Consider the following 26,408-nt stretch of genomic DNA (forward strand, 5'->3'; position numbering starts at 1 on the left):
GGCTACTAATGATTTTTAACCCCTGACGCAAAAAGAGGGAAGTTATATGTTTGGAACCAATGTCTGTCTGTCTGTCCGTCTTTAGCATCATAGCTGTCCAACGGATGGACCGTGCAATAAAGGCATTTTTGTCATGAAATGGATTTTTTTGGCATTTAGCGTAGGTTTTTTTAATGTTTTTATTTTATAGTTATATTTTTTTATTAAATAGCTATTATTGTATTTTACTTATTCCAAACTATTTATTGTGGCAACAAAACAATGATCTATGATATTAATGATTTATCCCTTCTTTTACTTCATCTTTCGTATCGCCTTCAAGAAACAGAGAGCCTACAGCTAACATCGAAAAACGTAATCCGCCTCCGCACAAAAGAGCAAAGTTACCGTGTTGCATTTAGTCCCAAGCAAGAAAAAATATTCAATAATTGCTACGCTCATGACTTCAATTTAGAATTTTAGCCAGAGAGATTCAAAACGCATGAGGTGCACGTAACTTTTGGTCTCAAGTGGCACATACAACTTTCCTCCACAGTGTTGAGGACATAGTGTTATTACAAGTAAAGAATTACAAGACAAATTCTAGCAATATAATATAAATAACATTTAGGTATACATTACACTGGGACTTAGTTAATTTGCATCACCATGAGATGAGAGTGGTTGTATGCTTGGTAGAGCTGCTGAGGTGAAATAAGTGTACACAGCTCAGTTTTAAAACCTTGTTATATAATTAACAATGTGACTAAACGTGATTTCGACGATGCTGTATGAAGTAAATGGTATTCAATACGAACGGTACAAATTGGGCGTAGGCCTTGACTATTTGAGGTAATAAATAACAAAGGAACCACAGTTACATTTCATAACTCATTCAATGCCTACATCTTAGTTTTCTAACTCTTGGCAAGCAATAACAAATATTAAGTATTCAGCAGTACCTACATAACGAAAGTAATCAGTAAGTCGCAGGTGTTTATCTATTACATACAAAGTAAGTTACATACGTATTAAGCTCTATAAAGGTACAAATGTATAGAAAATTTATAAGAAACCCAAGTTTCTTTTAAATAATTATAAAAGAGCAACAAAAACAATAACATCATAAAAACTCAAAAGTACTTGTGAACCTACCTGTAGTGACCAATTATTATCTTTACACTAAATGTTATCATATTCTATATTTTTCTAAATTTGAATCTACAAATACAATAAGTTGGTAGATATATATAATCCCCTTAAACGTAAAGTTCAGTCTAATTAAGACTAACAATGAGGTTTTGGAATAAGGCTGTTTCTTTATTATCTATCTGTTACGTCATTCCCCCTAATAATTGTAACATTCATCCACAATGTTTTTAAATTAACTCAAATTTTTAAACAAAAATTACATGTAAATAACACATTTGAAGTCCAGTTGCGCACAATACAAATGTACAGTAGAAGTAGTAACAATATGGTTGGGTAGTTTCATGTGAGATAAGCGCGCGGTTGTTTAGATAAACGCAATGCGTTTGCCGCACACTCATTTTACATCAGATAACGCAGCAGTAAGCGCATTTTAATTTTTCCTACATCCCGTTGTGTTTTTCTACGTTTATAGCATAAAGAACCGCTCGCTTTTATTAGGATTCCAACTTAGTACCAAGTCACAGCTGGCAGATTGTCAGCCGCCACATTATCAACACAAATCATTAGTATTGTAATTTCTATAAAACATTAAGGTAAATTATAATTCATTGTCTGCACAATCTTCAGTGACTGCACTTTAAGGTGGGGTCGCCAATTGATGGTAGGTATATTGGCACATGATTAGATTTTTACTGAGCAAATCATGTCACCAATTAGTAATATCACTAATTTAAGTTCTGAACTACAGCAACACATTGGTTAAATGGCTGGTAACACAATTACAATAAGTTTTAATTAAAATACAACAAATCAGCCTTGGTCTCCTTCACCTTAAAATACTGACACCTAAAATACAGATTACTAACAAATCTTTTAATGGCACCTTGGTATCAAGAAATACTATAATGGTTTTATTAATCTTTCCTTCTATTTAACATAGCTACTTAATTACATATATTTAAGTAACTAAGTGCTCCCATATTTTTATTTACTTCACTGTATGTATGATACCAAATAAAATAAACATAATATGACGTAAGTAACAGCTTTTATAATGATATGGGATTACACATAGTGGACAACTGGACAACTACACATTAATGTAGGTGACTTGCAACATTTTGTATGAGGACAGTGAATATTTTAAGGTTTACCTCGGACTCCAAGTATTTTAAAAACAGTTACTCCACAAAGAGAACACAGTGGCTAGAATAAGAGCTGCCTAGGCTGAACAACATTGGGAATTCTATAGTGATGAGCCCTTGCGCTGATGCCTTGCAGCATGAGCTTCTTACCATTCTTAAGACATGCCCATGTTTTGCCTCTCGCCGCCAAACAGGCTTTTCGCTAACTTCAAACAATGTTAAAATATCAAAGCGTCATAAATCAGGAAACCTCATGGGGTCTTCTATGTAATCATCTGGTATAATGAACATATCGTTTGGTATGTCATTTTGAAACTCAAATTTTTGGAAAGTTATTTTTGCAGTAACTGTTGGTAAAATTGGTATATCAATTTTAACTGGGAATCCATTGGGCAACTTCATTGCAACAAACTGACGCAACTTAGCAAAATGTTTAAATGGTGCAATTACTTCTAATACATTCAGTAGCATATCAACACTTAGTGGAAAGTCATCACTCATAGCAATAGTAGCTCGAAAGTTTCTGGATGACTCTTTATAAACTAGCTCTCTGCCTAGACTAGGGTACTGGCCTGGAGGGGCAGCAATGTAGGTTTCCCAGTCTACTCCACTCTCTGGTGGTGGGTTTAATGATGCTCGCCTTGTTGGTTCTCCATTTGTATCTAAATTCTGTGTATTACCTTTTGTTAGACTCTCAATTATAGCTTTATTCTTTTGCAAATCATCTGTGGATAAGTGTTCGCGTCTTTTACGTGATTCCAGAACAAGGCCAGAAATAGTATAAATGTCACTTCTGTAAAGACCGGCCACAGTCTCCTTTCGGTCTTCACGGAATATCCAGCCAGACTGTGCTCTCAAAAATGCTATACCTTTAGTAGACATTTGAGCTGCCAAAATATCGCTCGACATCAGAATATCTACTTCATCTTCTATTTCATTCTCTGTCTCTTCATAGCGCACTCTCTGGTACACCTTGGCTTTGTTGTCCAGTACAGTAAGTGATTCACTAGGTTGCTTTTCTCCTTGAAATATAAATGATATATCTCCTCTCTCCCATTTCATATCAGTAAAATCGACTAATGTTGTGTCTAATCTAATTCCTGAACCAGATTTATAAATTTTACAAACATCAGATGGTAGAATTCTAGAGACTAGAGGGACCCATGAGTGAAAGTCCCACTTTAGTTCCATGTAGAAATCTTGTATTTGGGCTAGAGCCCTAATGAGGTCAGGTCTCCTGCGTTCCATTTGTTCGCGAGCCTGCTGCTTGAGCTTGCGTACGAGAGAGGATATGGTCTGGCGGTCCCCATAACTGATGGCCTCAGCGAGCGGCGACCATCCCGCGAGGTTTTTGAGCTTGACGGGTGCGCCGTGCGCCAGCAGCAGCTGTACACATTCGCGCCGGCCCAGCATCACCGCCAGGTGTAGCGCCGAGTTGCCATGCTTGTCCTTGCGTGCCACGTCCTCCAGCCGCAACAAAGATGACAGCTTTCGCACGTCCCCCCTGAACACGCACTCGTGCAAAGGAAACGCCTCATCCTCCTCGCTACACTTTGAATTAGACATTTCGGTCACCACACCTAAATCATCACTCCTATAAAAGTATTCATCGTAATGAGGCGCTATTGCGAGTAATTTTACACTAAGATTAGATTAGATTAGTTTTAGCGGAAAATACACCAAGTACGAACATCATAATCGTTTTCAGTTGATACAGACAAATTACATTACAAACGACTGAAACCCAAAAACTTAGCAGCTGTCAGTGAAACTGTCAGTTATTCACATTAATTTAGAAGCACTGTTCAATTTTGTTGATTCTCAAACTAAAACGTTTAAACTTTTCTTTATGAAAATGCCGTAACCACTAACTTGCAATGAAACTTGACAAATTGTCAATCGTACCGTAGTATCCAACCATTTTTTTTTAATATAACGTAGGATACATATAAAAAAGTATACATTTACGTACTATTTTGTATATACATCTTTATATATAATGCACTGTACAGACGCATCAGAAGGGCAGTTCGAATCGAACATATTGAATTAATTAGAGTGATAGAGATACATAAATATCGGTTTTTGAAGAGAGTAGGAATGCGGTAGGAACCGTAAGATAGTGGTTAGACCAAAAACCGTCTGGTAGTTATCTTGGTCCAACTTCTAAAAGTTTGTTAGCATTTCTGAATTTAGTAACTGGCAAGAGGGACACCGCAGTACGTGAGACACGATAGGAGATATCTCCTACTACGTTCAGAAAGTTCTCTAAGTTCAGGAAAATGTAATAAGCTTTTTAATGTGCATGCAACTAATGTAGTACAGTCCTCAATTCAAGTTCACATTTTTAGACGCGGATTATTCAAAACAGAAAGTAGAATATTAGGATATAAATCATACGTGTTTGATGAGTTTGTTCTCTTATTTTTATTCAAGACTAATTATGTTCTGATTGTTGTGAAAAAGTGGTTTATTAGCAAGAACATTGTACATACTTAAATTTTGAATGGGTTGAGAAAGGCACTTATAAAACTTAACTGTGTACATATTTTCTTGGGTGTATGTGTGACGTGGGAGTGAGACACACCTACGGAAGGTAGAGATATTCCACACTCCATAGACACACCTTTAGAGAAAAAGTACTTGAATAATCATACAAGATGGCGTTGACAGTATTGTTTTGGTAAAAAAAAAACATTGACATGACAGATGCGCATACCGTACTCGAACTGAAACGCCTTTTTTCCTGTTTGTTAGAATACGACGTCTAAAAAACTCGCGCATCGTATCATTATCGTTGTTTGTGATTTTTCTATAATATTTTGGACTAAAATATCACAGGTGTTAGTGCGTGTGAAAACTAAAGACAAATTCCTGCTCCATTTCGACTGCAGTAGAGTTTGTTAAACAATTTCATTTATTGAATGTATATTTAATTAAATGTATCTTAAGTATCGGTGTGTTTATGATAGTTAACGTGCCGAAGTATATACTCGTCGTATCCATATTTACGTAGTTTTTAGATGTTTTAGATGTGTGCATTTCCTTTGTTTATCTTTTTATTTTAAACTCGTGTTCCGCCGTCAGTACTTTTAAACATAATAAATATTATATGTTATAATTCCATACGTAAGTAAAGATTTAGTTTGAAGAGATAAGATACTTATTACAAGCGATAATACCTGCAGATTTATACTTATCTAGTTCTGATTAATGATGCAAATATCAATATAAATGTTTAGTTTACGTAAATACAATGTATAATTCAAACTTTTAGCTGTGATTGATAGCTTCTTAATTCCAAAAGTTTTTTTTTTTTAACTAGGAATGATCACCATATTAGAGTGTAGTTTATATTGTGTTGTTTAGAACATATAGATGACTTAATTTCGGTATAAGTGTTCTGGCTGTGAAGCCTACAAAAAGAAGATTCCTGGACTCCGTCAGCTTCCTGAGAGACGACACTATGTAAGTATTCAATAATTATGTTAACTATATATTATGCATGCTAAATGCCAATATTGGTGTGGAGGTTTACATATTAGACTATGTTTGTAATATGCACCAATCATAGTTGTACACTACAAGTTATTGCATATACATTTTGGTAGTTGGATACATATTAGTTTATGCATTTTTTACTTACCACAACTGCAGATTCTTGGTTAGTTTTTAATAAAGGTTTCTATTTCATTGTTACACATATGTAGAATGTAAACACAGGGTTTTTGAATGATTTATTGCTGCTTCCTTGAAAGTCTCAGCAGAGTAGATTTTGGAGCCAGCAACCCATCAACAAATTGACATCACTAAGCAGCTAGTTTTATGGCAATAATATCTCTGAGTGCCTTATGTTTTCTAATTCTATGTACAGTGCTGCTACTACTGAAAGCAAGTTAAACAATGCATCTTAGAAAACAATTTATTTCTTGCATCTACTAAGCACTGGTTATTAGGTTTCTATCTACTTGTAGCCAAAATTTTAATGCTTGATTTGTTTGATCTTGGTTTCAAGTAAAATAACCATAATAACTAATATTATGTCTTTGTACATATTAACTTTCTTCATGGTGAAGGATTAAATTATTAATATGTAACATGTTTTCCATTTGATCATTTACATCCTGTTTGCATTGTTTATTTAAAGGAAATAGATATGAATAGATAAGATAAATTTGTCATTCAGTTAGTTGGCGATTGTTTATTTTATTAGATTGTTTTAAAGTATTGTGAACACAGACGCTACTCTTAAACAACACAAAAATACACTCAAAACTTGTTTTTACTAAAATCCCTGCATTGTAATAGGCTAGATTAAACTAAGTCCTATCATAAGTCCTAAAATACTTGCTTTTCACCCAATTTGGATGGCAAGTGGTGAGTGGGGTACAAAGTATATTTCTTGCCTTACCTGGTTCTTAAGAACTATTGCAATATTATTATTTGTTATAACATGACTACTTTACATTTACTTTATAATCATCATAAAAGTATGCTGAATATATTAAAAATTCTTGTAAGGTCAATATTTACCCTGGTTGACCATAACTAATTATTTTTATTATGTCAATTTTCAATTAAACACCTAAATTTTATGAATCACTTCACCCAACTCATACTTGATAACTAGGTACACAAAGTACTAGGTACTCCTCATTTTACTTTATCGTAACACATTCACTGCCAGACAAAAAACGGCACACTACCCCAGAAACCGGTGGTCTATAGCTGCGTACAAAACAACCCGCCCAGCGGGTTGTCTGGCATCTGAACAAAGTTCACGAGCGCCCACCAGGTGGGTTCCCGGCAGTGAATGTGTTAAGTGATAGTTTTCTGGACACAAATTATCTGATTGTTACCAGGTTAATATTCAGGCTGTGTGTATGCAAAATTTCATTCAATTTAGTAAATCCATTGGGTTTTGCATGAAGGTATAAGAATTCAAACTATTTCAAACATTCATCCACACATTTAGCATTCCCGATTATTTTATTTGTAGGACAACTGCTTGTAATCAATCAATCAATTTTTCGTGTTATGGCTCCATCAAGGTGTTGATGATTCTGCCAATGTCGAGGTTGGATAAGACACAGCTAGTATAAATCAATACACATTGAAGTATTATGTTATGTGTCAAGACATACACAGTCATGAATCATTGCTTCAAAAAATATTTTTCTATATTAATGAACCTTCTGGCCATGATTGACATCATTGTTGATGTATTAAACCGATAATGTTTACAGTCTGGACGGATTTAACGTTATCAACCAACTTAAGGTTATCACAAATGGTTATCTCAATATTTTCTCTTAATTGTTGTTTTTAAATACATTTAAGTTTTATTTAAATTGAGTAGTGATAAATTAAAGAATCAATACGCCTAGTTACATTGTAATGAAAACTTTCTCAAAATCGGTTCAAGCGGCGTAGGTATTTCGCCCAGGAAAATGACAGGTGAGTCATGACATGGCTACCATATGGCTATTTTACTTATAGTTAACTCAATTTATTATTAACACTTAATTAATTTAATTAATATTTGTTTATTGTCTATTTGTCCTTTAAAAAGCCTATATTCCCTAATATACGGTTTACTTCACTTTATCAATACAGTTATATCTTAGAAGAATTTGAAAAGATACTACGTATGAAACAGCCGGTGCAGCCAACAGTTTTACCCGATGCACCCACGCTTTAAGAGTTGGAAGCTGGAATGACGCTTAATTTCCGAACTTCCGACACTTCCCGGACGGCAGCTCGTAACTGGAGCTCGATCAAATGAACAACTTTAACCTGTAAACTAAATGCCTGCTTAATGCTTATAAAGCGAAAACGGAACCCTTATGGATTCGTCATGTCCGTCTGTCTGACCGTTAATGTCACAGCCACTTTTTTCCGAAACTATAAGAACTATACTATTGCAACTTGGTAAGTAGATGTATTCTGTGAACCGCATTAAGGTTTTCACACAAAAATAGAAAAAAAAAACAATAAATTTTGGGGGTTCCCCATACTTAGAACTGAAACTCAAATTTTTTTTTCATCAAACCCATTCGTGTGGGGTATCTATGGATAGGTCTTCAAAAATGATATTGAGGTTTCTAATATAATTTTTTTCTAAACTGAATAGTTTGCGCGAGAGACAGTTCCAAAGTGGTAAAATGTGTGTCCCCCCCCTGTAACTTCTAAAATAAGAGAATGATATACCTAAAAAAAATATACGTGTATGATGTACAGTACCATTCAAACTTCCACCGAAAATTGGTTTGAATGAGATCTAGTAAGTAGTTTAAAAAAAAACAATAAATTTTGGGGGTTGGAACTGAAACTCAATTTTTTTTTATCAAACCCATACATGTGGGGTATCTATGGATAGGTCTTCAAAAATGATTAGTCTTTGGCTGTAGCTCAAAGGCGAATAGCATTAACAAAATTCAGACGGAGTCCGACCCCTGATAATCTAAAACTGCTGCAGGTAAAGGTTGCAGGTGCACAACGTCTCATTCGTAATGTTAAGGCGTCGAGTTGGCGGGAGTTCTGCTAAAGTATAGATGAAACTACTTCTGCGTCTGACATGTGGAATCGTAGGAAGTGGATAAAAGGTCATAAGCGTTCTAGGGTTGATGCATCTGAAGAAAAAAAAGTCGAACTCTTGCGTTCTCTCACGCCTGATTTCGTGCGACAGGAGTCACCGACGTTTACATCTGTGAACCCACAATTAGAGATAGAATTTTCGCTAGAAGAATTAACAAGGTGTCTAAAAAATAAGAAATCTCCAGGGGTAGACGGAATAACGTATGCTGTCTTATGCAATCTGCCATCACAAGCATTGTTATTTCTACTAAAATTGTATAACTTGATTTTTGTGTCAGGTGAGGTGCCCAGGCAGTGGAGAGTTATCCAGATCGTACCTATTCCTAAGTCAAGTCAAGATAACACTTCGAAGCTAAGACCGATTTCTTTGATGTCCTGTGTATCTAAGATATTCCACACAATGCTAGCGAGACGCCTGGAATGGTTTATAGAACACAACCAGATTCTATCCCGAAATACCGTTGACTTTAGGAAAGGTCTATCCTGTATAGATTGCCTAGCTCGCTTAATATCCCACATACAAGTGGGTTTTGCTAAAAACACTACTCTAGCTTGTTTTTTAGACATTGAAGGTGCATATAACAATGTTTCGGTTTCTAAGTCGTTTATATTCTAGATATCTTAGGAGTTGGGGGCAATTTTTGTAGATATTTATGGGCCTTCTTGAGCGAGAGGCATCTTCTGCTAAGAGACCCTGATGTCGGTTTATCTATGGTGCGATGGACAGACAAGGGCCTAGCTCAAGGGGATCCACTCTCCCCTCTTCTGTTTAACATTGCTACATATCAGATTTGTACCGACATAGTCAATGTCTCAATTTCCCAATATGCTGATGGCTTCGTGCTATATGTCAGGCAAAAGAACTTACATGACAGTGTCTGCTTAATGCAAGATAGTTTAAACTCAATGTTAAAAATTTTAGACAGTTTAGGACTAGATGTCTCAGCTAGTAAGTCAGTTTTGTATTTTCAGCAAAGGTGATAAAAAACAACAAGTTAACCTATTAATTCGAGGACAACCGCTTTGCTTTGATAAATCTACTAAATACTTAGGTGTATTGCTAGACCAACACCTACGATGGGGAGAGCATATTAATTATGTGGTTGAAAAATCTCAAAAATACCTTAACATTTTAAAAACTTTAGCTGGCGCGTCTTGGGGAATACATCCTAAGCATCTACGGAGGTTTTACATATCCTTGATTAAAAGTAGACTGGATTACGCGAGTGCACTTTTTCACAATAGCGCCAACAGACACATCTTTAAACTTGAAAAAATTCAAAATCAAGCTCTAAGGGTAATCGGAGGCTTTATCAGGTCTACACCGATTCATGTTATGGAAAGTGAACTATGTCTTGTGCCATTGCATCTCCGTAGATGGTTCTTGGCCACTAGGTTTTGCTTGAAATCACTGACCTGGTCAAATAACGCCACGGTTGATGAGATTCTGGAGTTGCGGGCCTCATGCCAAAGAGGGTACTGGACTAAGACAAGGAAAAAAACCTTTGCTAGCTGTCGTAAATGAGGAAATCTCTGTAGAGCATATTCAGCCGTCATTCCCATTACCAATGTTTCAATTAGATGTTTGGGTGTCAAACATTGAATTACATGAAGTCTTGCACAGCGGCTTAGAATCTGTTGTTGGTGCGAAACACACACACGACGCCAATGCTCTGCGTATTGATGTGGTTCAAGAACTGAATAGAAAATATATTAATTTTTATAGAATATTCACTGATGCATCGAAGTGCGATAAAAAATAGGGGCTGCCTTTTTCGATCCATTAAGTGCCACAAGAGCACAATATAAAATTCAGCTGGAGTTTCTATAATGACCGCGGAACTCTGTGCGATTTATCAGGCTTTAGTGTTTGTTGAAAATAAAAATTATCCCAATGTGGCAATTTTCACGGACAGTAAAAGTTCCATCCAACATTTGAGCAGGTGTACCTCAGGCGAACGTTGCTTTTCACTGGCGTACAAAATCTTAATGCTAATCTCTAAGCTCCGAAATTGCGGAAGGTGTTTGAAAATACAGTGGGTTCCGTCACATATCGGCTTGGTGGGAAACGAGGAGGCTGACCGGTTGGCGGCAGCGGCTGCTTCTGAGGGATCTGAGGTTGATGTCGCTCCAGACTTCTTAGAAATAGTCGCAGTATAAAGGAAAAATGTATGGTCGCTGGAAGGAGTTCTTTGATGCAAGATCGCAAGAGAAAGGAATATGGTACAAGACCATTCAATGTGAGCTTCCTCGGATACCTTGGTGGGAAGTGGCTGACTTAAACCGGGCGAATATTGTACGTGCTCACAGGCTTCGGTCCGGTCACATTCCATTAAATATGTTTGCTCATCTGATGAGGAAAGCAGAGTCGCCCAACTGCGATACACTGAAAGAAATGTTTGCATAACTGTAACAAAATTTTGGTTACTGTTTACACAAAAATTGGGACTTGCGAACTATGTGTTATATGTTACAAAACCGTGTTTGGCTATCAGTGTTCAGGTACTGGGTATACACTACAAAATAAGTTTGTAAATTTATGCAAAGTTTATTTTCTTATAACCGTAGTTTAGTTATTTAGTAAAGTTACAAAACCAGTTCGGCTATCTATTTTTTTCAGTGTATTTGCGGCTCTGTCGGGGATGTACAGCACTTCTTAATGGAATGTGTTCGGACTCGAGACAAGAGGGCGCAACTATTTGAAGCTAGGTTATGCAGTAACTGATATTGGGGTTTTTCACTCGATATTGGCGGAACCCCTGTCTAAAACTGCGAAATTCGTGTACAGTTTTTTTGATAACTCGTAACACATTGAAAATGTAATGTAGAGGCCCAACGGAGCCGACATGTCTCATTGATAAAGGCTCCTTTTAAATATATAGATTTAAAAAAAAATTATATTGAGGTTTCTAACATATATTTTTTTCTAAACTGAATAGTTTGCGCGAGAGACACTTCCAAAGTGGTAAAATGTGTGTCCCCCCCCCTGTAACTTCTAAAATTACAGAATGATAAAGCTAAAAAAAATATATGAATTATATGATGTACATTACTATGCAAACTTCCACCGAAAATTGATTTGAACGAGATCTAGTAAGTAGTTTTTTTTTATGCGTCATAAATGGTACGAAACCCTTCATTGGCGAGTCCGACTCGCACTTGGTCGCTTTTTTATCTTAGTTTTATGACCATGTGCAGCTGCAACTAATGTATTTCATTTTTAATTCGGTATTTGTAAATTTTTATGTACTTTATGTACATACCTAGTTCTATTGTTTAGACATCAAGGATTGCAATAAGCATAGACAATAAAAGGCTATGAAAATCGATGCCAACTTATCTTGGTCTGACTCTAAGCCTATATTATACATGAGCACAGATTATTATGCAGCAAAAGATAGCATTAGGAACGGTTAATCATTTGTTAATATGAAGTTTCAAGCCCCTAACTGAAAAAAATAATAAAAAAATTGTTTATCAATAAGTGGATGAATATTTAATAACACTGTATTTTTTTGTATTCTAATAGTGTGCATTTATACAAAGATTCAAGTCCCGCACTCAAAAAAATGATTTATCTCCATATAGAATTGCAACCCCTTTTTTCACCACCTTAGGGGATGAATTTTCAAAAACGCTGAAATTAGTTTTCTTTCATTGTAATAAAATACCTTTTAACAAAGTTGTAAGTTCTTCGCTTAATATAAACTTCAACTTCTGACTTTGGTTGAATTTCTGAAAATCGCATCCTATTTCTTTTATACATTATATATATCTGATGTGCAATTTTAATTTTGCTGCGTTGATGAGCCCATGTGCATGCACGTGTCCTAACTGACTGAGTGACTCGTCAACGCCTATACATATAAATTGATTAGTTTTCCAAAATGAAGCATCAGAACATGAATTTTACGAGTCTCATATTTAAAAAGGATATAGTAAAACACTTCCTTCACGAATAACAAGCTAGGATACATATGTACAATACACATCGATTTTTGATAAGGCTCCTTTAAAATCCGTCAGAGTGGCATCGGATAAAATCAAAAATATCAAAGTGGTCTGTCATCAGAATGCAAAAGGAAAGATATAGGTTTTTAAGCGTATGTGAAACAAACTGCTTCTGAGACCATCAATACCAAGAGGAACGTGCCAAGAGAGGTAACCGAAGTTTATAAAAGTTAACTGAAAAAAATACTCAACGATTTATTGACGATGAAACCTATGTTCTGGCGAATCCCAAAGATGTTCCTGAAAGCAATATTGCCATACAACCATTCATTTACATATTTCCATTCAGTCGTATAATTGTGACTCGGGGCCCTAAAATTATTTATGAAATATTTTGTATGGCAAAATCGTAAACAGCCGTAATGTGATGAGCCGCAAACAATCTGTTAAGAAAAAATCGTTTTAAGTTGTTGTGGGCGCAAATTCGGTATCAATGTAATAATTACAACATTTAAGAAAAAAAACCGACTTCAATGAGGGAGACCGGTGAAAAAACGATTATTGTTGTTTTTGGATTTCATACAATGCAATTAAAAAGACGGCGTCCTACGTCTAATTATGTAGAAAAGGAAGTAACATGTTTTTTTTGTCACTGCACCCACCTGACGCATTTCAGATTTGCCTTATGGTTGACTGGTAAGATACCCGCAATAAGGTATTCGACTGTATTTAAGATAAATTATTTCACACCATGCATAAAATAAAGCACCAGATATTTATTAGAAAAACTAAATAGGGTAGAAATATAAAAATGTGCCTTGAAAACCTAGCTGCTTGACAAACAAGCAAAGAGAACAAATTGCCAAACGTGAACTATGCATCGTTGAAGAGTTCCGTTCTGTTCATCATCAGCAGTTCTACTTCATCAAATGTCACTTCTACAAATGTAAATACTTGATTTGTTGATGAAAATACTAAGATCACTATATGTATGCCTTTCACATTTGAAGAGTTCCCTCGATTCCTCATGGATCCCATCACCAGAACTGAGTTTTGACAAAAATAGGAGCAATCTGTATATATATACATTCAAACAAAAAAATAATTTTCAAAATCGGTTCAGAAATGACGGAGTTATGGAGTAACAAACATTAAAAAAAAACATACAACCGAATTGATAACCTCCTCCTTTTGAAATCTTGAAGTCGGTTAAAAATAATTGGCGGCATATGAAACTTTTGTTCAATGGAATATCAGTAAAAACGCCCAGTCTTTCTTGGAAAACGTGTTAGTAGCTTACTTCAATGGACTGGTGAATAAGTGCCTACAAGCCCAGCTCGCTTTGGTGCAATTATTCGATGTTAAAACGGTAAGCCACCATTTTGAATATTGTAGGTATTTTTACTGTTTTGACAAAATAAATCTAATTTATAAGTTTTTTTTCCAAGTGTGTTGAAAAACTTCGTATGAGACGCGTGTGCTATAGTCATTACACACATCGCCTCGTGTGTAATGACCAACTTAGCACACTTGTATCATAATGTACTATTACAGTACATATGGCGCTACTTTACCGTACTAGTGCGATAATTAGCACATTACGTAGGTAGCTATGTCGAAAATTTAAAGGGCCATATGTACTGTAAAACGTTGTACGATACACGTGCGAATAGGTAATTCGCAACTCGTGTCGTTTTCGCACTTGTATCTTTCGCACATGTACTATTACTCTGAGACACCCCGGTATCTTCATTAAAAATAAAATTGATAGGACCTGTGCCGTAACGTAAACATACTAGTATTCTCCGGTAAACCGGTTGATAACATGATTTTTAAATATTCAAATCGAGCTCCATATTTGGCGCATAGCGAGGTCAAGCTAGAATATCAGAATTTACTAATTAAATACCTATATCTACTTACAGCTTATCTATATGGCTAAATTTCAATATCCGAGAGAGGGTATGAGCAGGGACAACTAAATTATTTAGTTCGCAAACACTGGAAATTGGGAGAATGGGACCATCAAACTTGAAATGCCTTTCATATAAAATACAAATACGTTTATTTCATTACTTTTTATAGCAATTTATAGGTACAAATATGTATTAGGTAGGTAAGTAGTCCATCATAGGTACAAGGTGTAGGTAAGTATTTATCTCAACAATGTGCAACAGTTTGCTTGTGTAAGTAATGAAAAAGGTGCGGGTACAGCTTGCTGGATTTAAGCCCGCCCTTGGTCAGCTAATTGAAGAGGTATCGGTATCATTTAGCGAATTGTAAAATTGACATAAAAAATGAGAACATTTAGTAGGCAACAAGAGTTTTTAAGGGGTAATTAACACTGGAACAGAATAATAAATAACATGTATTGTGTATCGTGGAGTTAGTAATTACCTAAATGTTAACTTTATGAACGCATCCCTGACCGGGCTGGTAATGTGTATATTCTGGAATTCCTTTTGATGATTCATATACAACTTTTTAAGCCTAGATTTGAACTGTTGGATACTCTTAGCCTCGCGAACAGGTGGGGGGGAAATCATTCCTACACTTAGTGGCGGTGGACCGTGTACAGTTCCATAACCACGTACATACATACGCATAAAGTATATTAAAATAGTGATCAAATCTACTACATAACTCTATACTAGTTATAGGTAGTTTTTATGATAGAACCAGTAAACACTTTTTCACATTTATGATGTGAATTATTTAATAATAAATAAATAAATAATAAATAAATAAATATTATAGGACATTATTACACAAATTGACTAAGTCCCACAGTAAGCTTAATAAGGCTTGTGTTGAGGGTACTTAGACAACGATATATATAATATATAAATATTTATAAATACATAGAAAACACCCATGACTCAGGAACAAATATCCATGCTCATCACACGAATAAATGCCCTTACCAGGATTTGAACCCGGGACCATCAGCTTCGTAGGCAGGGTCACTACCCACTAGGCCAAACCGGTCGTCAAATCGTCGGTCGTTTAATGATGAACCGCGTTAAGTAGGTAATGTAAGTTACTTAATACCCGGCCGGGAAACGAAGGGTTGCAGGAAAAAAAAGTAGTCAATTCATTTTATTCGTAAGTTTGCACAGCTTAAAACAAATTACGAATCTACTATTTGATGGTTGAATGCCAGGACGTTGTGTCACAATTTGACGTTTATAAACAAAAAAGGTAGCTTGCTTTACAGGCCTATGGGTGTGTAAGGCTGTATGGATTTCCTTTACGTTTCATCTTCACTCATCGCACCGGACCTAATTTGTGTTTGGATAAAAGTCATATCAACATTTCATTGCAAGTTTGAGAAAATGATTTTAGTTTCACGAATTGAAATTGTATAAATAGCAACTATCAAAATCGACATTTGTATATTAAAAAAAGATAGAAATATTAGGAGGCGGTAACGGATGGGAAGGATTTAGTCCCATTTATCCCCGCCGGCCACAGATGGGAATGGTTTCATACCCATCTGTCCCTGCAGCGAACATATGGGATTGGGGACATTTTTAAACGACTTTCGCCTTTAAAGTGATTCATGGTCTATGCACTCAACAGTACAAAACTGAAATTGTTGAATATTAAAATGGAACTGCGAAAGTTTTGAAATACAAAAATCTACTTAAGTTTTTCAAATATTTTTTATTACAGTTTGTTAAATTATTCCGGTAGTCTTCTTTAGGAAGGTCTTCTGCGGCTTGCAAGTAGGCATATCGAGCATCCTCAGGGCTGTGGAATCGCGTGTCACGAAGTCAAAGTTTGATTTTGTTGCAAATGCATATTTCCATTATTCCCATAGCTTTAACTGACATAGGTATAGAGACAATGTGGGTAAACAGAGATGATTGTGACCATTTCAAAATACGTATTCTATAGCGGTATTAATATACGGGACAAAAACGGGACTAGTAAAAATACGGGGCGCGATACTTAAATACGGCGTCAGTCCCGTAAATACGGGACGTATGGCTACCCTAAGGATGACACAACTATTCGATCTCTGTACTCTTCAAAAATCTTTGGTGATACTGGTCTTATGCGGCGTCACGTTTTCATGATGCAAAATTAGCCCCCTCAAACCAGATTTAGGTCGTTTTGGTTTCAAATTATTAAAAACAGCAGGGTAAACATACTTATATACCACTGATCATTCACAGTCTAAAGAAATTGTTTTTTGGTCATCTGAAGAATGTAGCCACGTACCACTTGCGGGAAAAAATGTAGCCACCATTTTTTTCCGACACTTCGCCCACATTAGACCGTATTGATAAATACAACTCTCGTATCCAGTAACGATATTAAAAAGCGGCCAAGTGCGAGTCGGACTCGCCCATGAAGGGTTCCGTACTATTTATGACGTATTAAAAAAACTACTTACTAGATCTCGTTCAAACCAATTTTCGGTGGAAGTTTGCAAAGTAATGTATATCATATATTTTTTTTTTTGATTTTTCATTTTGTTATTTTAGAAATTACAGGGGGGGGGGGGGTGGACACACATTTTTTCACTTTGGAAGTGTCTCTCGCGCAAACTATTCAGTTTAGAATAAAATTATATTAGAAACCTCAATATCATTTTTACAGCACATATGGGGCTACTTTATAGCACTAGTGCGAGAAGTAGCATATTACGTTACTGTGTCGAACATTTAAAGGGCCATATGTACTGTAAAACGTACGATACATGTGCGAATAGGTAATTCGCAACTCGTGTCGATTTAAAACACTCCCTTCGGTCGTGTTTTAATTTATCGCCACTCGTTTCGAATTTCCTATTTTTCGCACTTGTATCGTAATGTACTATTAAAGACCTATCCATAGATACCCCACACGTATGGGTTTGATGAAAAAAGATTTTTTGAGTTTCAGTTCTAAGTATGGGGAACCCCCAAAATTTATTGTTTTTTTTCTATTTTTGTGTAAAAATCTTCATAGAATACATCTACTTACCAAGTTTGAACAATATAGCTCTTATAGTTTCGGAAAAAAGTGGCTGTGACATAATCGGACAGACAGACGGACATGACGAATCTATAAGGGTTCCGTTTTTTGCCATTTGGCTACGGTACCCTAAAAATGGTCCGTCCCTCCCCCTGGTTAATTTTTTTACGATAACTGCACCACGTCGCTCTAGCTTGTTTTTGCGCTGCAGTCAGTGCGTGAGGCACCCACCGTGACTGCTCCAAGCCGGATGTGTAAAATGTCATAAATGGCTGGAAATACAGCTAAGGCATTTTACATCTCCAAATTTAATGTATTGTTAATCTTAAGATTATTATATGTAAGGTTTACTCATGTATTGACTGTAGTATTTATAAAAAATATTGATATGTATTTTTCATGTCACTGTAAATGTTGCATTGACTTGTGAAAAAGCTCTTGACCTTTTACATCTCCAAATTTAATGTATTGTTAATCTTAAGATTATTATATGTAATGTTTACCCATTTATTGACTGTAGTATTTATAAAAAAAATGTTGATGTGTATTTTTCATGTCACTGTAAATGTTGCATTGACTTGTGAAAGAGCTCTTGAGGCCACAGAATAAACTTATGATTTTTTGTAGGCGGGGTCAACTTATTGAAAAGGCTAGAAGGCTGTTTATATTGCTACAATAAGAGTATGAGACCAACATCCACAACGCAGGTTTTGTCCAAAGTGCAGAAACAGCATCTGTAACAAACATCGGCCGTGGAGCGAATGTAAAACTTTACATGTTTTTTCCTCGACAGACGATACCAAGCATGGCCCCTAAAGAAGCAAAGGGAGGGGATAATTTTCCATACAAATTGTATACGTTCTGTGTGTGTTTTCGTTTGTTTCCTTTGTGGTTTTTGAACCTAGATCAATGATTGTTCAAAATAGATTAACGGCCTCTTTCGCTTTGTAGTTTTTTTTTAATAATTTGATGACTTCTATGTATACAAATGTGACATTAATAAGTTTTGGCAAAAATGTCATTTTTGGCAACTAATACTCATCGAGACAATTATAACACCCCAAACACAATTAGTTTACGTTGTTTTATCACTGAGTTTTCATGGCGAGCTCCTGTCTCCATCATCTGATTAGCTCCATGTCATAATAATATTGCATTGTCATCTGATTTACATATGTATGCAAAATATGTGTACAGCTCAATCGCAAGTCATCAAGCTGCCTTCCCGGCCCACCGATGAAATATAAATGTTTTTATAATATTTTTAAATCGTGAAAAAAGTTAAGCTACTATTCTTAGCCGGATAATCAGTTTTCAATTTCTACGAATACCATGTAGGTATAGAAACGTGTCGCTAAATACCAAAAGTATATTCTACCAATTTTTAAATTTCTTGGCTTTGTATTCATTGACGAAGAATTGAAGATACATTCATTTGGAGTCAGAGGACCAACATGTCAGCCTGATTTTAAAATGGGGCGTAAGATCATTGATGTAATTCATTATATGGTGTTTCCAATCCGTATAAGTTAAGAGTAGTGGTATATACGTAGAGTAAGTAAGGAAGTAGGTGTTGTGGAACCGTCCTGTGATTATATGGGGGCGGCGTCGGCGTGGAGCGGGGTCGGACCCGCCGGGGCGCGCTGTTGTTCGCCACCCGGCCCGCGCACCCCTGTCCCTGCCCAGCGCTCCTATCTCTATCTAACATCAGTTGCACGCTTCCAGCCTTCGAAGCAGATCGTGTAAGCGTTATGCCGTATTACCTCCAGCCAGCGCTTCTTCACACAAACCTTGTGCAGCCTCTTCGGTTCGTTGCATCGATGCATGGACCACATTAGATGCTTTGACTGCACTTCATTATTCATTTATACTTGCCGAAGACAGCGATTCGTTAATGTTCCATACATCATAGTCATTGTTTTGTTATCAATGTTATCATATAGGGAAACTAGTTCCATAATCATCATGAGATCATGACTTGTATATTAATTCATACAATCATCGCCAAAGTTAAAAAAAATATAGCAAATATCAGTTGTTGTTTCGTAGTAAAAGCAGTTTTATTAGAAATTTAAAGTGTTTAGTGTATTGTTTGGCATCGGTTTAAAAAAAACGTGTTTAATTGAAGCTCAGTGGTAGTTTGCATTAAAGCTATAGTAATACTGACGTATATAATTATATAAAAGAATAGTTAATTCACATAAAATAGTAAATCAATTATTGCTTTACATCGGTATAAATTTAAACATAATTCACTTTGTACATTTCGTGATCGTTCAAACATAAATATAGTTCTCCCAAAAAGTTGATTGATAATAAAATAAGATGAAGATATGTAATATTCATTAGGTATAATCGTAAACGTGAACTCATTCAGAACACTGACACAAAATAGTGTTTGTTTCGCCCACCTGTTTGAAATATGTTTTCTACATACAACATAGAAGCAAAAAGCTATGTTGTTTAGCGAGTCGCATGGTTCTCGAGAATAACAGCTGATCGCGGTGCCCGCGCTGGGCGGCCGGGCGGCTGGGCGGCCGGCAGGGAGCAGGCGCGCCGCCGCCGCAAGGTCGCTGATATCGAGCGGCACCGGTCAAATATTTAGCAAGCGCAACACGCGTCCGGTGTTCACTCCATACTCGCCACCGTGTACACTTCTTGCTTTACAATACACCTTCCTGCCACGTCAGACTACCATCAAAACCTAATTCATAATAATTTTAACTTGATTTTCTGCTTAATACATTTTAAATTAAACGATATTAGGATTAGAACTATTACTCGTATTATTAGGGTTGTAGTACAATAATTTTCATAGAAATTAGACATTACTGATGACGTGCCACACTTTGTAATTGCAAATTCCATGCAGAGTTAGCTTGTTCCGACTCTAGTTCAGGATATTGACTATTACACAATACACATGCTTAAAATGCGAAAATAATGAAAATTTATACAAAGATGAAGTGTACTGTATAATTAATTCAACACGCCTAGACTCCTTAACTCAAAAAATCTTTTTAATTGAAGATTAGTAGTTAAGTTAGAAAAATGCATGTTTTTTTGATATGAAATAAACAGATTAAATTTTTTTTTTTTTTTTTTTTTTTTTAAATTACTTAATTGAATTGTATCAGGAGGAATAGGAGGTAACCTCAGTAGTCTGTCAATCTGTTTCAACAATCATATCGTCGATGGCGTGGCACACACACACCCGGGCAGGGTCGCCTAAGTTAGAAACTAATACGATGGATGTAACGAATGAACGGTTTTGAACATATCTGAACAAAGGCATATCTTACTTACGATGTAGTTGGCATTATATTTTCTTCCATTGGATATAACAAAAATCTCGAATCATGAGACTACTAATATTATCCTCTGGATCATTTGAAATTAACAGATCACATGTGATTTCAATAATCGAAATTGTTTTATGTTCTCAATAATATTACTTGAGGGACTAAGGAAACGCGGTCAAGTCCAGCTCCCATTCTCAAATAAGGCATCAGAAACGTCTTCGACTCGATTGTCCTCCATTCCCGATCCTGTGAGACGTCACTGAGGTTTGGCAGCGATCAATCAAATGTTGCTATTCGTCGTGGTTTATGTCATCACGAATGGCGTGGAGGTTTCGTGACGATGATATAAGAGATCAAAATAAAGTCATTCGAAAATGTACCTAAACTCTCCAGGTATTTTTTTTTTCTCACGTTCTGAGCTTTTAATAAGGTGAACATTTATTAAAATTATCGATTCTAGTCATGCTGCGCGAATCAGAAGGCCACGCCATAGCGGCAATCAATTAACTTGCGTTAAAAATTAAGACGCTGCTGTAGTAGATGATAGTTTAAAATCTGATTCTATTTCAAATCCACTATATCAGATGTCTAGTTACAAAATTACCCTGAAGATGAGAATGTAATAGTAAATTAGAATGAGCAGTTAAGAGTCCCCGGCAAGATCGGCCGAATTTCACCTTCCGTTGTTAAAACTACGTGTTGGCAGAGTTGGGAAAAATTAACTTGATTAAGGATAAAAACAGAAATTTTGATCTTATTCCAATCAATTTGAATAATAATAATTCTTGTACTCATTATTTTAGACTAAATTAAAGTAAATAAATCATGTGACTTTTATTTTAAACGAAGAAATCCAGAGTGCCTAACCAAGATGCCAATTATTTGCGTTGCTACAACGAAACGCTATCTGTATCTTTATCGCACTAGTGTGTAAGAGTGATAGAAACAGAAAGCGCTTCGTTGTCGGAGCGCAAACGATTGGGATCTTGGCTAGGCTCCCAGAACAGCTAAATTGTACTTAATGCTTTGGTTATCAAATTAAAAACAGTACGGGTACTAGAACTAAACGACTGTCAATTTGAACGATTTTATTACATAAAAATAGGTAAATATTCGACAAGAGACTACTTTACCTCTATATATACGTATTACCTATACGGTACCCAGACACCTTCTTATTCGTGGAATATTATTTATAATAAAAAATCATGATTATTTTTACTTGATTAAGAATAAGTTATTCTCATCCCATTTTTTCTCATAATCATTCCTGCCACTACTCTAAATCTATCCTCCGTTCCGCCACTGGCCCAATCCCTCAACCCTCCGATCACTCAACCTCACAGCACATCAACCCCTGATCACTGAAACCCTTGACCCTGAACCACCAACACCAAACCTTCAACCGCCATTCCCCGACCCCTAAACCCCAGACCCTTTTAACTCCTAATCCTAACCCCCAATTCCTCAACTTCCAACCCTCGACCACTCCACTACTACCTCCCTATTCCTCAATTCCCCACTTCTTAGTCTCCCATCAATTCACCACCCCTTCGACCCCTTAGCCTTTCAAAGCCTGACTCGTCAAGCCCAAACCCCTCAACCCCAACCTCAGACCCTCGTCTACCTTCACCACCACCGTCTACCTCACACACCTCTCACACCTACCCCTCAACTCTTATTTCCAACACTACCTACATCAAAAATCATAATACACCCATTACATTTATTTCTATTATCCTATACACCTTAAATAATAACAAAAGTCATTAAAAAAAACTCAATTATATAACAATTATTGCAAAAAAATACACCCAATTATAACAGGTAAGTTCCACATAACGCCCGTGATCTTCATAATCAGTAAGTAGCCTTATCACGAGTTTGACACTGACATATTTGCTATAGCATAACTTACTCTCTATGCATCTCGCTCGTACTGGCATCCTATTAGTGCGAGCGAGATGTACAGAAAGTAAGTTACGAAAACGTCAGTTAATATGTAGAGTCAAACTCGTGGTAAGGCTAAAGTAGCACTACATCAAATTGGTAGTTTACGAGAGGAAATCCTTGAGTTGCTTAAGAATACAGTTAAATCACCATACATGTGCCTTTTAAAATGAAGAGTTCCCTCAATTCCTCATGGATCCCATCATCAGATCAGAACCCAATTAAAATGGGACCAACTTGGAGGTAGCTCCTTTCCATCAAAAAAAGAATTACTCAAATTTGACCACAGGTGTCGGAGTAATCAGTGAACAAACATAAAAATAATAATGCCACAACCGAATACAGAACCTGACATTTTGGCGACTAAAATCGATAACTGCCTCTTATCAATTAATAATTGGCTGATATAAATAAACAGTAAAACTTTATACGTCTGTACGAGTATTTAATAATTTAATGTTTGTATTAGATAATATTTTAGAAAAAACAACATTTATGTAACGTATTTTACTTTGATATGCATAAACTGTGTCAATACAAATAATTTTCACATGCCCTAGGGCCGAGCATATCAAGGGTCAATAATGTACACTTAATGATATTCTAATGTAGCATATGTTCTTGTGAATAAACTTTTCATTCATTCAAATCTGATATTTGGATGAATGGAATAATTCCCAATTTGGATGAATTACATTGATATAGTTCGTTTTTAACCGACTTCAATTTCATAGAAGGCGGAGGTTCTAAGGTATTCGGTTGTGGCTATTTTTTAAGTGAAAACTTCTTTAGCGGCGCTGTGCACTTTTTGTGATATGGGGAAAAAAAAATTAAACTCGCGTCAGGGCGTCAGGTGTCACATGACCGTCAGATTGAAAATTCGTAAGACGGACACGTAACATCATGGTGACTTGCAAATTGAATGTCATCGAAGCCTGGTTACTTTTGAAAAATCGTATCATATTCAAGTGTGACTGCTCACTTCTCATGAATTACTCTGTATATGTTATATACTCGTAGTACTTAACACTAAAATTCGCATTTCAAAATATCTTCCACACTGAAATTTATTTACGTAGGTATAATAGAGAATTATCTCTTTTTATAAAACTGCTACTCAATTTCTCCGAAATATCAAAAATGCACAACGTTCATATTCAAGTCTTCACTTCTGCCGGCACTCCCGGAGTGCAACCCGTTGTTTTTAGGGTTCCGTAGCCAAATGGCAAAAAACGGAACCCTTATAGATTCGTCATGTCCGTCTGTCTGTCCGAACACACAAAAATAAAAAAAAAACAATAAATTTTGGGGGTTCCCCATACTTAGAACTGAAAATCAAAAAAAAATCATCAAACCCATACGTGTGGGGTATCTATGGATAGGTCTTCAAAAATGATATTGAGGTTTCTAATATCATTTTTTTCTAAAATGAATAGTTTGCGCGAGAGACACTTCCAAAGTGGTAAAATTTGTGCCCCCCCCCCCCCCCCCTGTAACTTCTAAAGTAACAGAATGAAAAAACTAAAAAAAAATATATGATATACATTGTCATGCAAACTTCCACCGAAAATTGGTTTGAACGAGATCTAGTAAGTATTTTTTTTTAAATACGTTATAAAATTAAAAAAAAAAAAAATTTTCATCAAACCCATACGTGTGGGGTATCCATGGATAGGTCGTCAAAAATGATATTTAGGTTCCTAATATGATTTTTTTCTAAACTGAATAGTTTGCGCGAGAGACACTTCTAAAGTGAAAAAATGTGTGTCCCCCCCCCCCCCCCTGTAACTTCTAAAATAACAGAATGAAAAATCTAAAAAAAATATATGATATACATTACCATGCAAACTTCCACCGAAAATTGGTTTGAACGAGATCTAGTGAGTAGTTTTTTTTTAATACGTCATAAAATTTTAAAAAATTTTTTTCATCAAACCCATACGTGTGGGGTATCTAAAATATCTGGATAGGTCTTCAAAAATGATATTTAGGTTCCTAATATCATTTTTTTCTAAACTGAATAGTTTGCGCGAGAGGCACTTCCAAAGTGGTAAAATATGTCTCCAAAGTGGTAAAATGTTGAACAAGATCTAGCAAGTAGATTTTTTTTTAATACGTCTCAAATGGTACGGAACCCTTCATGCGCGAGTCCGACTCGCACTTGGCCGCTTTTTGTTTTTAGCATTAGGAAGAAGGTAAGCGATCTCGACGTGTATGTTTGTTAAAAACACTTTTGAAATAGTTATTTACGATACAAGTGCAGAAAATAGGAAACAAATTCGCAACAAGTGGTGATAAATTGAGACACGACTGAGTTACAAATTACCTATTCGCACGTGTATCGTACAACGTTTTACAGTACATATGGCTCTTTAAAGTTTCGACATATGCACGGAAAGTGCTCAATCCAAACCAGAATGCATTGTCCAAATCAGAAACTGTACTAACAAGTAGCAATTAAAATAATTGTATTATGTGTGTATGTAAAATCATTGTATAGGTGACACAGCTCAGGTTTTCGTACCTGAACTACACTACACATAAAATATTTAAATCATCTCGGGTCAGAGGTGTAGGGTTAGAGCCGGTGTAGTTTTATTTGACGTTTTATGAACGTTAGTAATAATATAATTGTAATATGCCTACTTGAATAATAAACTATCTTTATCTTATCTTAATCCCGCACGGGTGCGGAAAAGTAGCACCATATGTACTGTAAAACAAGTTACAGCAAATATGTCACATGTAACAATTATAAATCATATACGTTTAATTAAATTCTTTTCCTTTCATAAGTTATGTAAACTAGTTCTAAAAGCCTTTTCAATAATTTTCATTAAAAAGACACGTCAAGACTGTTTACCTTTTATCTAATGCTAAAAAACGAACTATACACAAATGTCTCTGTTGACCCAATTGTTGACTGGTAGAGAATGCCTTTTGGCATTAAGTTCGCCATTTGTACATTTTTCTTTATGTGTGCAATAAAGTTTAAATAAATGAATAAACTATAGGGTTTTGATTTATAACTTTTTTGATCCTAATAGAAAAGTAGTCTGTCAAAATATACTCTCCTATATTATTTCGTATGGCAAGATTTTTGAAAAGGAAACGGAAACGAATACAACATCCTAAGGCTGCGTTGACACCAGAGATTTGCGAGAATACGTAGCGAGGGATGTTTGTTAAGAACCAATATAATCACTTCATTTACCTATCCTTGCTCAGCCCAGCTCTAGTGGACAATTATCTATTGGTACCTAATAGTATGATAATATTGATAATACTATTACTTATTCTGTGCTAATAGGGCTAAAAGGGCCATTAATAGGAACATTTGCAGCTAGATCTGCTAGATAGGTCTAGA

General features: G+C 35.8%; 2 protein-coding genes across 10 annotated transcripts in view; one reads left to right on the forward strand and one right to left on the reverse strand.

Annotated features, from left to right (window-relative positions):
- Positions 1 to 576: 576 nt before the first annotated feature.
- LOC133520170 (ankyrin repeat domain-containing protein 13C) lies at positions 577 to 4,254 on the reverse strand. Its single transcript, XM_061854545.1, has one exon. The coding sequence runs from the start codon at positions 3,840 to 3,842 to the stop codon at positions 2,511 to 2,513; it is 1,332 nt and encodes a 443-aa protein (XP_061710529.1). The 5' UTR covers positions 3,843 to 4,254; the 3' UTR covers positions 577 to 2,510.
- Positions 4,255 to 5,017: 763 nt separating this feature from the next.
- LOC133519967 (TLD domain-containing protein 2) overlaps positions 5,018 to 26,408 on the forward strand; it is a 184,824-nt gene continuing 163,433 nt past the window's right edge. For 3 of the 9 annotated variants that reach the window (XM_061854276.1, XM_061854309.1, XM_061854330.1), the window contains exons 1-2: positions 5,018 to 5,174; positions 5,602 to 5,744. Coding sequence is in view for 2 of the 9 variants with exons in the window: in XM_061854309.1 (XP_061710293.1) it covers positions 5,743 to 5,744 (2 nt within the window). In the remaining 7 variants the exon portion in view is untranslated. Of the gene's footprint in view, positions 5,175 to 5,389; positions 5,406 to 5,601; positions 5,745 to 19,491; positions 19,597 to 26,408 lie in introns of those variants that run through there. The other 6 variants (XM_061854268.1, XM_061854301.1, XM_061854400.1 and 3 more) reach the window with 4 other exon arrangements.

Source organism: Cydia pomonella, chromosome 1 (genome assembly GCF_033807575.1).
Source record: "Cydia pomonella isolate Wapato2018A chromosome 1, ilCydPomo1, whole genome shotgun sequence".
Lineage (NCBI taxonomy): Eukaryota > Metazoa > Arthropoda > Insecta > Lepidoptera > Tortricidae > Cydia > Cydia pomonella.